The 11,864-nt window shown below is 42.5% G+C and overlaps 1 protein-coding gene across 1 annotated transcript; it reads right to left on the reverse strand.

Moving 5' to 3' along the window:
* Positions 1-599: 599 nt before the first annotated feature.
* Positions 600-11,393, reverse strand: kif28 (kinesin family member 28). The gene is given in 28 exon segments (XM_063880676.1): positions 600-1,027; positions 1,458-1,591; positions 1,754-1,886; positions 1,984-2,018; positions 2,021-2,077; positions 2,347-2,513; positions 2,608-2,742; positions 2,917-2,987; positions 4,817-4,957; positions 5,385-5,477; positions 5,586-5,693; positions 5,824-5,942; positions 6,413-6,548; positions 6,666-6,789; positions 6,901-6,961; positions 7,118-7,208; positions 7,403-7,524; positions 7,645-7,787; positions 7,908-7,975; positions 8,247-8,358; positions 8,436-8,590; positions 8,798-8,905; positions 9,462-9,581; positions 9,731-9,766; positions 9,849-10,001; positions 10,148-10,198; positions 10,342-10,533; positions 11,340-11,393. Coding segments are annotated over 28 exon segments (3,078 nt in total). The 3' UTR covers positions 600-868.
* Between the last annotated feature and the right edge of the window lie 471 nt (positions 11,394-11,864).

Below are 11,864 nucleotides of genomic sequence, written 5' to 3' on the forward strand. Positions count from 1 at the left end.
CACATGAGTTCTCCACACACACACACACACACACATTCAGTAGGATATTTTTCTGTCCTCCCAACAGTTGGTGTTGTGTTTCTCCAGTCTACCTCCTCTGTTCAAACTTTTTGTACCTTTTCTGCTGCCTCTCTCCTCCTGTGTGTAAATGTCTGCCCCTGTACTTCTTTATATTTTCTAATGCCAGATCAACTCCTGCCTGCCTATCTGTTGTATATAGACTCTCCGTCACCCGATGACTAATCTGCCTCACATCTGCCTTCTTCTCTCCTCTTGTAAATGTGCCCACGCTCATCTTTATTTGGACCTACGGCGTGTATCTGTACTGTTGCAACATGTGACTGCTTAACACCATTAACTTCTATCTCTGAATTGGACATTACAACAAGTGACGCTGTGTTAAACACGGTCATTGAACTCGAGAGGAAATCCTCTCTCCTCTTAATTCAGCTAATAAGTAATATGAACCTCCCATAAGGAGACATAAGGAAGAAGAGTGTTCCTTCTTGATTCTGGTGTCGTGCTGTGATACAGCTTCAGAGTGAACAGCAGTCTGACTTGTGATCAAAGATGGTTGAAAGACAAAATAATATGGTGAATTCTGAAACTTGAGATGAATTTGCCTTTTAATTTATTCGCAGTTTGGACTGTACTGATCTATTTTACATTCAATCTAATAAACGTTTTATAGACTTAAGTGCTCTTGTTATTATTTTAATACTAAACTCCTGTGGAATAATCTTGAATGTCTTCCCTTTTACAGAAAATAAGGAACTGCTGCTCCTTCTGTAAAACAAGGCAATCAAATGATGTGACCCATCTGACACACATAAAATAACATGCTTCAAATCTGTAAACGGTTAATCAGTCAAGACCAGATTCCCGATCGTTCTCTTTTCCGGCGGACGATGGCGGCCACATCCTGTTTGAGCGTGGAGACGCTCTGCTCCAGCTGCTCGGAGAAATCCCGCAGCATACGACTCTGCTCGTCCACAAACAGCCTGAACCCCAGCAGGTCGGACTCCTCCTGGAGGCCAGAGGAACACACAACCTCAGGACTCACATTGATGTGAAACCATACACAGATACTGTATACTCTAGGGCTTAAAAATATTAGCAACCAGTGTTTGATACTTTTACAGATAGCTAACCTAAAATGGATTTACAATACAAAGGTTGTTTCAGGGCAGATCTGATGGTAAACTCCACGATTAAAACATGCCTTTCCTGCCTGGCTACAGAGGTTAATTGTACTACTGGTTTTGCTAGGGAAAAAAACATTGATAGGAAAAATTTAATTGTCACCATCGCAATCTCACTGTAATCTTACTAGACCTTACTAATGCCAGTTCATTTGTGTGCCTGGTTGTGTGTTGTTCTCTATAGATTGGTATTAAGCAAAGGTTTAAACAAGGACTTGTAGTAATGCTCACTAATACTGAGGCTGCTATACGTACACTGGGCCTGTGTCTGCGCAGGCGCTGCAGCTGACCCCTGACTGAGGTCATGCTGTGGTAGAAGACCTTGAGAGCGCGAGCAAACTCTGCATCACAGCTGGGACGCACCGACCGACCACGCACACCGTCTCCACATTACACACAGGGAGAGGAAGGTGTCATAAAGTCAGATTTTTACATTTTATGAACAGGAATCTTTTGTCGTCTAACAAATGTAAACCAGGTAAACCAATAAAATAGATGTTAGACGTTTGAACTAGGCAGGTTGTGACGTGTGTCATGTGTGTTCCAGTTACCATTCCTGGCAGCGTTGAGTTGTTCTCTCAGAATATGATTTTCTTTTCTCAGTGACGAGTTAACACTCTTCAGTTCCTCCAAATCCTGCTGAAGAGCTCTCACTGAACAGCTGAGCTCTGCAGAGTCTACAGGCTGCAACACACACATACACACACAAACACAATAGGAAATTCAAATAGGAAGTTTTCCTGACACCGAAATACCGAAATATCAGAAATATCAAACTCACTGCAGTGTTGACTGGGTCTGCCTCCTCAATGATAAGATACCCTCTGTAGTCATCCTCACTCCTTCTAGAGATGATACCAGGTCAGTACAACCCTCTGTGACAGAAAACCAGCAACTATCAGTGGACTGTGTATGTATTTCAATAATGACCTAGAACATTGTTGATGTCTGATCTATTTCTGGTCTGCTGCTGTGAAATTTGATAGTAAAGCAGTGTGAAATAAAAGCTTTCATAACTATAAATCTTACAGTAAAATATATTTGTTTCACATGCACTGTTTTTTGTAAGTATTTACTGAAATGCATGAGTTGAAGTCATCACACAGGATCTTGAACAATCCTCCATGTTTCTCGTCATCCTCACCTTGAAGGCCCCAGAGCTCCAGCACCACGGCGCTGCTCTGCAGGTAATCTAACAGATGCTGGGAGGTGTGGAGTGAGGCGAAGTGAACTCTGTGATCCAACAGAGGGTTGACGTTGTGCCACACGGCCGGAGAGTAGAGAGGATGGCTGCAGTCAAATAACCTGAAACTGAAATGGGGAAAAAATGAAGACAAATATCTCCCTCCTGGATGTGTATCCTGCATGTACTTTAATATCTCTCCATGAATCCCATATGCCTCACCCAATCTGGACCCCTCTGTTGCGGGCCTCTCGGATCCAGCGGAGGCCACAGCACTGCTCCAGGAACAGCTGGAAGTCCAGACGTCGACCCAGTAACTCCGTAGGGTCGATCAGGATCTCATCTTCACCCAGAGCGCTGGAAGGCAAGAACATTTATTTAACCCTAAATCTATAAGTGTTTTTATCAAGGTTATTCACAATGTGTGTGTGTGTGTGTGTGTGTGTGTGTGTGTGTGTGTGTGTGTGTGTGTGTGTGTGTGTGTGTGTGTGTGTGTGTGTGTGTGTGTGTGTGTGTGTGTGTGTGTCATACAGTCCTGTGGAGGTGCAGGGAACCAGCTGAGCTTGTAATATAGCCTCCTCTGTGCCCTCTGACCCCAGCACCTGCAGACAGAGATCATAAACCAAATATCACTCTGTGCTTACAGTGGGGCAAAAAAGTATTTAGTCAGCCACCAATTGTGCAAGTTCTCCTATTTAAAAAGATGAGAGAGGCCTGTCATTTTCATCATAGGTACACTTCAACTATGAGAGACAAAATGAGAAAAAAAAATCCAGGAAATCACATTGTAGGATTTTTAATGAATTAATTGGTAAATTCCTCGGTAAAATAAGTATTTGGTCACCTACAAACAAGCAAGATTTCTGGCTCTCACAGACCTGTAACTTCTTCTTTAAGAGGCTCCTCTGTCCTCCACTCGTTACCTGTATTAATGGCACCTTTTTGAACTCGTTATCAGTATAAAAGACACCTGTCCACAACCTCAAACAGTCATACTCCAAACTCCACTATGGCCAAGACCAAAGAGCTGTCAAAGGAGACCAGAGACAAAATTGTAGACCTGCACCAGGCTGGGAAAACTGAATCTGCAATAGGTAAGCAGCTTGGTGTGAAGAAATCAACTGTGGGAGCAATCATTAGAAAATGGAAGACATACAAGACCACTGCTAATCTCCCTCGATCTGGGGCTCCACGCAAGATCTCACCCCGTGGGGTCAAAATGATCACAAGAACGGTGAGCAAAATTCCCAGAACCACACGGGGGGACCTAGTGAATGACCTGCAGAGAGCTGGGACCAAAGTAACAGAGGCTACCATCAGTAACACACTACGCCGCCAGGGACTTAAATCCTGCAGTTCCAGACGTGTCCCCCTGCTTAAGCCAGTACATGTCCAGGCCCGTCTGAAGTTTGCTAGAGGGCATTTGGATGATCCAGAAGAGGATTGGGAGAATGTCATATGGTCAGATGAAACCAAAATAGAACTTTTTGGTAAAAACTCAACTCATCGTGTTTGGAGGAGAAAGAATGCAGAGTTGCATCCAAAGAACACCATACCTACTGTGAAGCATGGGGGTGGAAACATCATGCTTTGGGGCTGTTTTTCTGCAAAGGGACCAGGACGACTGATCCGTGTAAAGGAAAGAATGAATGGGGCCATGTATCGTGAGATTTTGAGTGAAAACCTCCTTCCATCAGCAAGGGCACTGAAGATGAAGCGTGGCTGGGTCTTTCAGCATGACAATGATCCCAAACACACCGCCAGGGCAACGAAGGAGTGGCTTCGTAAGAAGCATTTCAAGGTCCTGGAGTGGCCTAGCCAGTCTCCAGATCTCAACCCCATAGAAAATCTTTGGAGGGAGTTGAAAGTCTGTGTTGCCCAGCGACAGCCCCAAAACATCACTGCTTTAGAGGAGATCTGCATGGAGGAATGGGCCAAAATACCAGCAACAGTGTGTGAAAACCTTGTGAAGACTTACAGAAAACGTTTGACCTCTGTCATTGCCAACAAAGGGTATATAACAAAGTATTGAGATGAACTTTTGTTATTGACCAAATACTTATTTTCCACAATCATTTGAAAACAAATTCTTTAAAAATCCTACAATGTGATTTCCTGGATTTTTTTTTCTCATTTTGTCTCTCATAGTTGAGGTATACCTATGATAAAAATGACAGGCCTCTCTCATCTTTTTAAATGGGAGAACTTGCACAATTGGTGGCTGACTAAATACTTTTTTGCCCCACTGTACATACAGTGCAATCATGCAGGTCAGAAGTGCATTACAGAACAAGATTAAACAAGACAATAAATTGCAACAATAAACAATGATATGTTAAAATAAGTCACTAGAACAAATTTTAGATTGTGGCCTTTGAAGACCCTTTACATGCACAGAAATGATAAAATTATGACTGTAAAAGAAACCCACTTCCAGCTGCTCCTCCAGAGGGATGCGGAAGGCCAGGGACTGAAGCCAGAGGTGAGCCGTGCCCAGGAGCAGAGGCTCCACAGGATCCCAGAAAGGGTCTTTATCTCTGGGTAACGCAGCTGTAGACAGACCCTCTGCTATCTGACAGTAAGAACATAAACGTGATCAAATAATAAACAAGTTATTGTTCTGAAATGTAAAACTATTAATGGTAGAGCAACTAATGTTGGCTGTGCACTTACATTTTATTTTCAGACTGACATTCCATCAATCTGCAAGCACGTTAACCATGACAGCACTGTAAGATAACTTCTCTCTGATTGAAGAGGAATGAGTTTCCTCTAATGCCCCCTACACACACGTTGGTGTTTTCTCTCTTTAAAGCAGTTCAATAAATACATATTACTTATCCCATTTGCAGTTATTTGGTTAAACTTTTTGGTGCACTTCTCAGTGAGTTTAATTTTTTACAGTTTCTGAAATAAGTTTTTTTGCATATAGTCAGTGTGCAAAATCAACTTGTAGAAGTCTCATTACATTTTGAAAGACAGCGTTCTCTCAGAATTACATTGTCTCTGCTCCTCTCAGCCTGATGCCGCTGGTAGGCGTCTTCCATCAGGAATTTACGGTTCACAAACTTGGTCTTCGACCACATCCATACCTGGGGAGGGAGTGTGAAAGTAAACACCTGAACTCAAACATAAATTGTAAGTGTAATTATAGAAGAGCTTATGAGGTAGTGTATGTGACAGAAGAGCGATATAATAACCTGTTTTCTTCCCACAGCAGTGACTCTGACAACAATCTCCTTCTTCAGATCATGGCCTTTTGAATCTGACAGCGCCAGATTCTTGATTTCCAACTTAAACTCAACCCCCTAAAAAACATGGTAGACAATAAGATATAAGTTCAATTAAATACATCAAATTAGTTGTATTTAATCAGAAAAACTCTTTCAGGAAAGACACTCACTGTCTTAAAAACACGTGCTAGTGTTTGTGTGTTACCTTGTTCAGTTCCTGGCTCATCTGGTTGGCCTCGGCCACCATGGGCATCAGTTTGATGTAGTCGTAGAAGACGGCCAGCAGACTGGGGTCTGTCTGACTGGAGCCGGTGCTGGACTCAACTAAACACAGAAATACACACATAGTATCTGATAAGATTTCCTCCAAAGATAAATCTCTTTACTTCCCGCTTGTAGACGCTGCTCACTAGGGGTGGGGGAAATAATCGATACAGCATAGTATCGCAATACTTTGCATGGCGTTATTGTATCGATACACGGACGCCAAGTATCAATATTTTATTATATAAACAATTCATATTCAAATTTGTTTTTCAAAATGTCTTGGAATTTTGAATTTCTTCATAAATTCTCAGAATTTCATTTTTTTCTGAAATTCTCAGAATTTTGACCTTTTTCAGAAATTCTCTGAATTTTTGATTTTTGATCGATACAGAAATGCGCCATATCGCAGTATATCGTTTCACAATACTTAGCATACCGTAGAATCGCAATACTATCGTATCATGGCTTAAGTATCCCTATAGTATCGTATCGTGGGGACCCTGGCGATTCCCACCCCTACTGCTCACCCAGGTGGATGCCTTCAGCAGCAGCCAGCTCAGACTGGAAGTAGTCATAGTCGTAGCGACTCCAGTCGTCCCCGCCTCTCTCAGACGGAAAACCGATGAACAGGTAGGTGCAGTTAGAGCCGAGAATCAGACGGTCCTAGAGGAAACAGGAAAAAGGAGGAGGTTTTGTGTAATATGTCACACGGTCATATCATAAAGTCTGCATGCATGCATGTGTGTTCGAGTGTGTGTGTGTATGAGTGTTGACACCCACCAGATGCTGCAGCTCAGTAGTCTGGGAAACAGTGTTGCCGTTGACAATGACCTTTGACCCTTCCAATGGGGTCAGTGTTACTCGGCGCTGCTCATTCCTGAACACAGCATGACGCTCCTGGATCCTGCCACAGAAAACATACAAACACTTCTAGAAGTAGACTGTTAAGTGTCTCTAATCTAACTCTACTGGCACTGGGTTTGTGATGTTTCGTTACTCCCTGATGTAAACACACCCTAAGCCCTTGATGGAGATGTATTTTGGGGTTGAGTCACACAGGCCGATGTCCCATTCACCTGAAACATAAAACGGTATGAATGAGAGGAAATAAAGGTGGTTGACAACCCTCAAGCCTGCTTACTTCTGTTGCATTATTCATGCCCAAAACCTAACTCTCTACATGGTGAACTGGACTAGAGAGTGGGTTCTTCATCACAATTTGAAGACCTTACCCTCCTGAATGAAAAGCTTCACCACGCCCGACAGCTGAGCATCCTCGTTGATGTTCAGAATGTAGGGATGCATCTGCATCATCCTCCGCTCCTGACAGTGAAGGAGAGGGACAGACAGACAAGTAAGGGCTGAAAAATATTTACTGAGTACATGTACAAAAATATATTTATACCCTTCAGCAAGTGCATTTATGTTCTATGATTACATTGTTTCTGAAGCTTATCTGAAACTATTGAAACTCTGTTGTTCTCTGATTGTGTATTTGGATATTTTTATGAGTGTACCTGTGTGATGTTAGCATACTGTTGCTCCCAGTCCTTCAGCGCCTCCTGCAGGTGTTGTTCCCACAGAGTCTGAATGGCTCTGATCTGGAGCTCGTTGTGGGTCAGCAGCTGGCGAAGCTCCTCTGAACACATAGGAACCAGAGTAATACATATACAATTAAATGAAATACAATTTCACAACTTAAATACAATAAAGTGATAAATACAGTAAACACTCAAATTGAATATTTTGTAATTCTCACTGGTCTCATCGTTGGCTCTGCGTCCCTCCTGGCCCAGCCGACCCAGTCTCTGCAGCAGTCTGGCATTCTCGGCCTTCAGCTCTTTAACCAGACGCTCAGTGGGGCTCTCGTTCACCACAGCTCTGTTCTGGATACGCTTTGCCCTGAAGAGGAGAGGGAGGTGGGAACATAAAATGGAGCGGGGTTAGGTAGCAAACATTTATATTATGGTCGCAACCAGTTGAATTTCTGATGGTTTACCCTCCACAAATGGGTTTTTGTACCTCTCAGCGTAGCGCAGGGTTGAGAGCGACTCCTCATAGCAGATATCAGCAGGGCTTAGCGTGGCAATCTTGAGAAATGATTGATATCCATTATTAGAAAATAAATATGCATCATCTGTGCACGTGGGTCTGAATACTTTAAAACTGAGTCAGAAACTGAATAAAATGTACAAGGCAATTTGTGTTAGTTAATTAGGATTACAAAACAATGTAATCTGATCTGAATACTTTTGAAATTCTAAAAAAGCCAACATTGAAAAAATGGCAACTTATACTATAAAAAGGATGTAGCCACAAAATTGCATCAGTGTGTGTTGGCAGTATTTCTGTGTCTGCTACCATGACAGTGCGACTGTTGCCTCCCAGTGCCGACTGCAGCAGTTTGGTGAGGACTGAGTCTCTGTACGGTATGTGGACGACCTTCTTCCCCACCGCCACGTCAGCGAGGGAGCTGGAGGAGAAGAGCATGTGAGAGATAAAGAAAAATGTGCTGAATGGAAAGTAAATTAAGCTAAATACCAGTCCAACCTGATAACGTTTCCCAGAGTGGTGAGGCTCAGGTTGATGGCCGTGCCCTCTTTCAGTCTGTCTGCCTCCGACCCCGACGACCTCTGACGCTCACTGCCAGCCAGATCCACCAAGTTGATGTTGGACTGCTTTGTGATGCTCTCTTTTGAAAAGATCTTAAAGAATGTGATGAAAAATACATGTTTTAATACACCTTAGGATTGCTTTGTGACAAGTATATTAATTAGACACAAGCAAATGTGCAGGTAAGTAACATACTGTAACTGAGAGGGTGAATATACACTGCTTTGATAGTGGGACAGATACATCTAATTTGTGGATAATGTGTTTTATGTCATAGGTCTGAAAACAGATCCACTCACCTGTTTGAGCTGCAGGATAATGAGCATGTGTGAGCGACTGCTATTGGCATTCATGTGAGTGGCAGCAGTTGTCCGGGTCCTGGTCCCCTGTTCCATCAGCTGCTCCACCTACAATTAAAATTGAACACTTAAATTCCAAATACACATCAACCCAATTACTAACAAAGCACACAGAAGGACTTCTGAAATATCCTTAAATATTCCTTACAGCTTTAACATGATAACCAGGGTTCCTAAACCTTTTCTAAAGTCAAATTCAAACACTTTTTAAGCATGTTCAAGGTGCATTAAGCTTCCAGCACTTGACTTACCTTTAAATATATATATACTATGCATACAGTATACGTATTATACTCATTATTTCACTTCTTTATCACATTAAATCAGATGTTATTATGCTATAACCACAACATCATTCTAAACAAGTGAGACGATTACGATTTCAATCACTATTCAAACCTTGAAAATACCAGGATAAAACGTTTAATTATTTCCTGCGTCCCCACGAAGCCCGGATAGATTTTGATCAGGATACAAAACTAACAGGACACTGGACTCAGCTCATCGAGTACTCTTTAAAACAGATAGTAAACCTTTTTAGCTCTCCTTCCCTGTCTCAGAGTTTATTACTGAAGGTAGAGCTGTTTAATCTTCATCCCTCTACCTGCACTGCGTTGTCACAGGGGATGGTCCGGAGACCCTCCACATAGAAGCCTCTTTGCTGCTCCTCTCTGACCCTGAGCCCCCCTGGAGTACGAGTCCCCCGAGAAAGCAGGTCAACCACCTGGAAGGAGTGGTTGATTCAGAGATTAATGAAGGAGAGGACAATGGTCATCCAAAACACTGAATGTTATATCCAAAGAAAGATAAATTGAAACACAACAGCGAATCAGAAAAAGTTAAAATGGCATTCTCTGATTTCCCTTCTGTTACCTGCTCATTATAGATCTCCAACATGCTGAAAAAGACCTGTGTAGACAAAAAAAAGTACATTGCAAATTTTCACAACCATAAATGACACTGCGCTGGGAAACAGACATAAGCTCTTTACCTGGCACTGTCTGGTGTCCTGGTTCTCTCTAATGGACTGAAACAGCCGGTCACAGAGTTTAGGAACCAGGCCTTTGTTAGGCCCGTAGCCCACCATGGAGTAACTCTTCCCTGAGCCGGTCTGCCCATAGGCCAACAGAGTGGCATTGTAACCCTGCAGACATAATTTAAGAACATCCCGACAGGACTCAAAAGGGACAGACCATAGAACCTGGGTATTTGTTTTACCCAACAGACACTCAACTGCTTTTGTGCAAAAAAAAACGTGTATAAAACTTGTGTTATAATAATGATTATTACCTGCAGTGCATTCTCCAGTATTCCCTCTCCCAGGTCCTGGAACACACTGTCCTGGAGATGGATGATATTTGAACAGCTTGTAACTCAGAAATGGACAAAAAATCACTCAGAAAGTGTTGCATTGTACTTGTCCAATGTAGATCTACAATGCTGCATTGATTTGGAATCATTAGGTCACAAGACATGGAGCTGACCTGGTCGGCATATCGCCCCCCCGGCTCCTCTGGGACATAGAGGCCCCCGCGGTCTCTTGTGAAGCCGCTGTGGGACCAGTAGGCGTAGTCGAAACAAAACGAGCGACGGCTCTGGGATTCACGAGGGTCCTGGATGGTGATGGAGCTCGACACCATGGAGACAATACATCGGCTGCCTGCGTCCCGCTCTCTCTGGGAGGAGGGAGGAAATAAAGCAGGGTGAGAGAAGGACAGAACCTGACTCTGGGGGGGTTTTAAAGGGAAATGGGAGGAAGTAAGAGTTAAAGACTAATGTCTAAATCCTCTTTAGAATTAAACTTAAGTAAGCTACTTCAAGGATACATATTTTGTCCATTTCCAGGTTCATTCTTGATATTTCAGGTATTTACAAAAACAAAAGAAATCCTCTCCTGCCTGTCTGTGTGTCTTCCTGTCAGCTGCTTTCTTACACATCTGGGACATCTTCCATAAACACATTTCACTATATTTCATTGTATTTTAGTTATTTAACACAGGCTTTGCTTTCATCCGTCTTTACTACAGTCAAATAACACTTGTACCTTACATACAGCTGATGTTCTTTATCCAGTGCTACTCACTAAATGCAATAAACCAGACACAAACTCTGAACAGCAAAATACCTGTACAGCTGCATGAGCTTCAAAGAAACTAAACCATTTTAAGTGCTGGTGCATAAGTATCTGTTGACCTAAACCGTTTATACTTAGTCACTAGGTGTTATGTTTGTTTAGGTCAAGGTGCAGTAGAAACAGTTGGGTGACCGACAGTCCTGGTATGATTTTGGAGCCACAAAAGCAAACAGGAATGTTCTTGTTGAGGGGTACCTGATGCTAATATCAGTTAATGTGACACTAAAAATACGTTGCAAAACATACGAAAATCACCAGGCAAATAAATAACTGCATAAAAAGAAATTGCATAACATAAAATGGGCAACAACTTCAAGAAGCGAAACTGTACATATTCTACAGACTGACCTTGTTGAAGGGCCGGACTCTGACGGCCACTTTGACACAGTCCTTGCTGTGCATGTCTGCAGCTTTAGCCCTCATGGTGCGGCAGGCAGCAGAGGAGGCTGAGTGATCAGCTCCCTCACACTGCCACAGGGGACCGTATCCAGTTACACGTCAACATGGACACAATCAGGTCAGTGTGACAGGGACAAAGGCGTCATATTAGCCCGTTAAGTTAATGCATTACGACAATTTACAGAACTGTTATTGACTACTGATGTCTAAAACTCGAGTGATCTTTATATGAGTGTTCTTCTTTTATAACTCTTAATATTTTTCTTTTAAAGGAAACAAGCTATAATCCGATTGGACACTAAACTAAAACAGACAGTATTTAGCAGATAGTGCTACAGATTTATTTAGTAAAAAATAACAAGCATTTAAAATAAAACAATCTATGCTTTCAGTTTGCTATATTATTTTTCCCTGTCTTGCTGTTGTATTATTGAAGTGAAGCGGTGCAGATAGGAACAGTTTCACTTTCACCTC

Source organism: Eleginops maclovinus, chromosome 4, assembly GCF_036324505.1.
Source record: "Eleginops maclovinus isolate JMC-PN-2008 ecotype Puerto Natales chromosome 4, JC_Emac_rtc_rv5, whole genome shotgun sequence".
Taxonomy (NCBI): domain Eukaryota; kingdom Metazoa; phylum Chordata; class Actinopteri; order Perciformes; family Eleginopidae; genus Eleginops; species Eleginops maclovinus.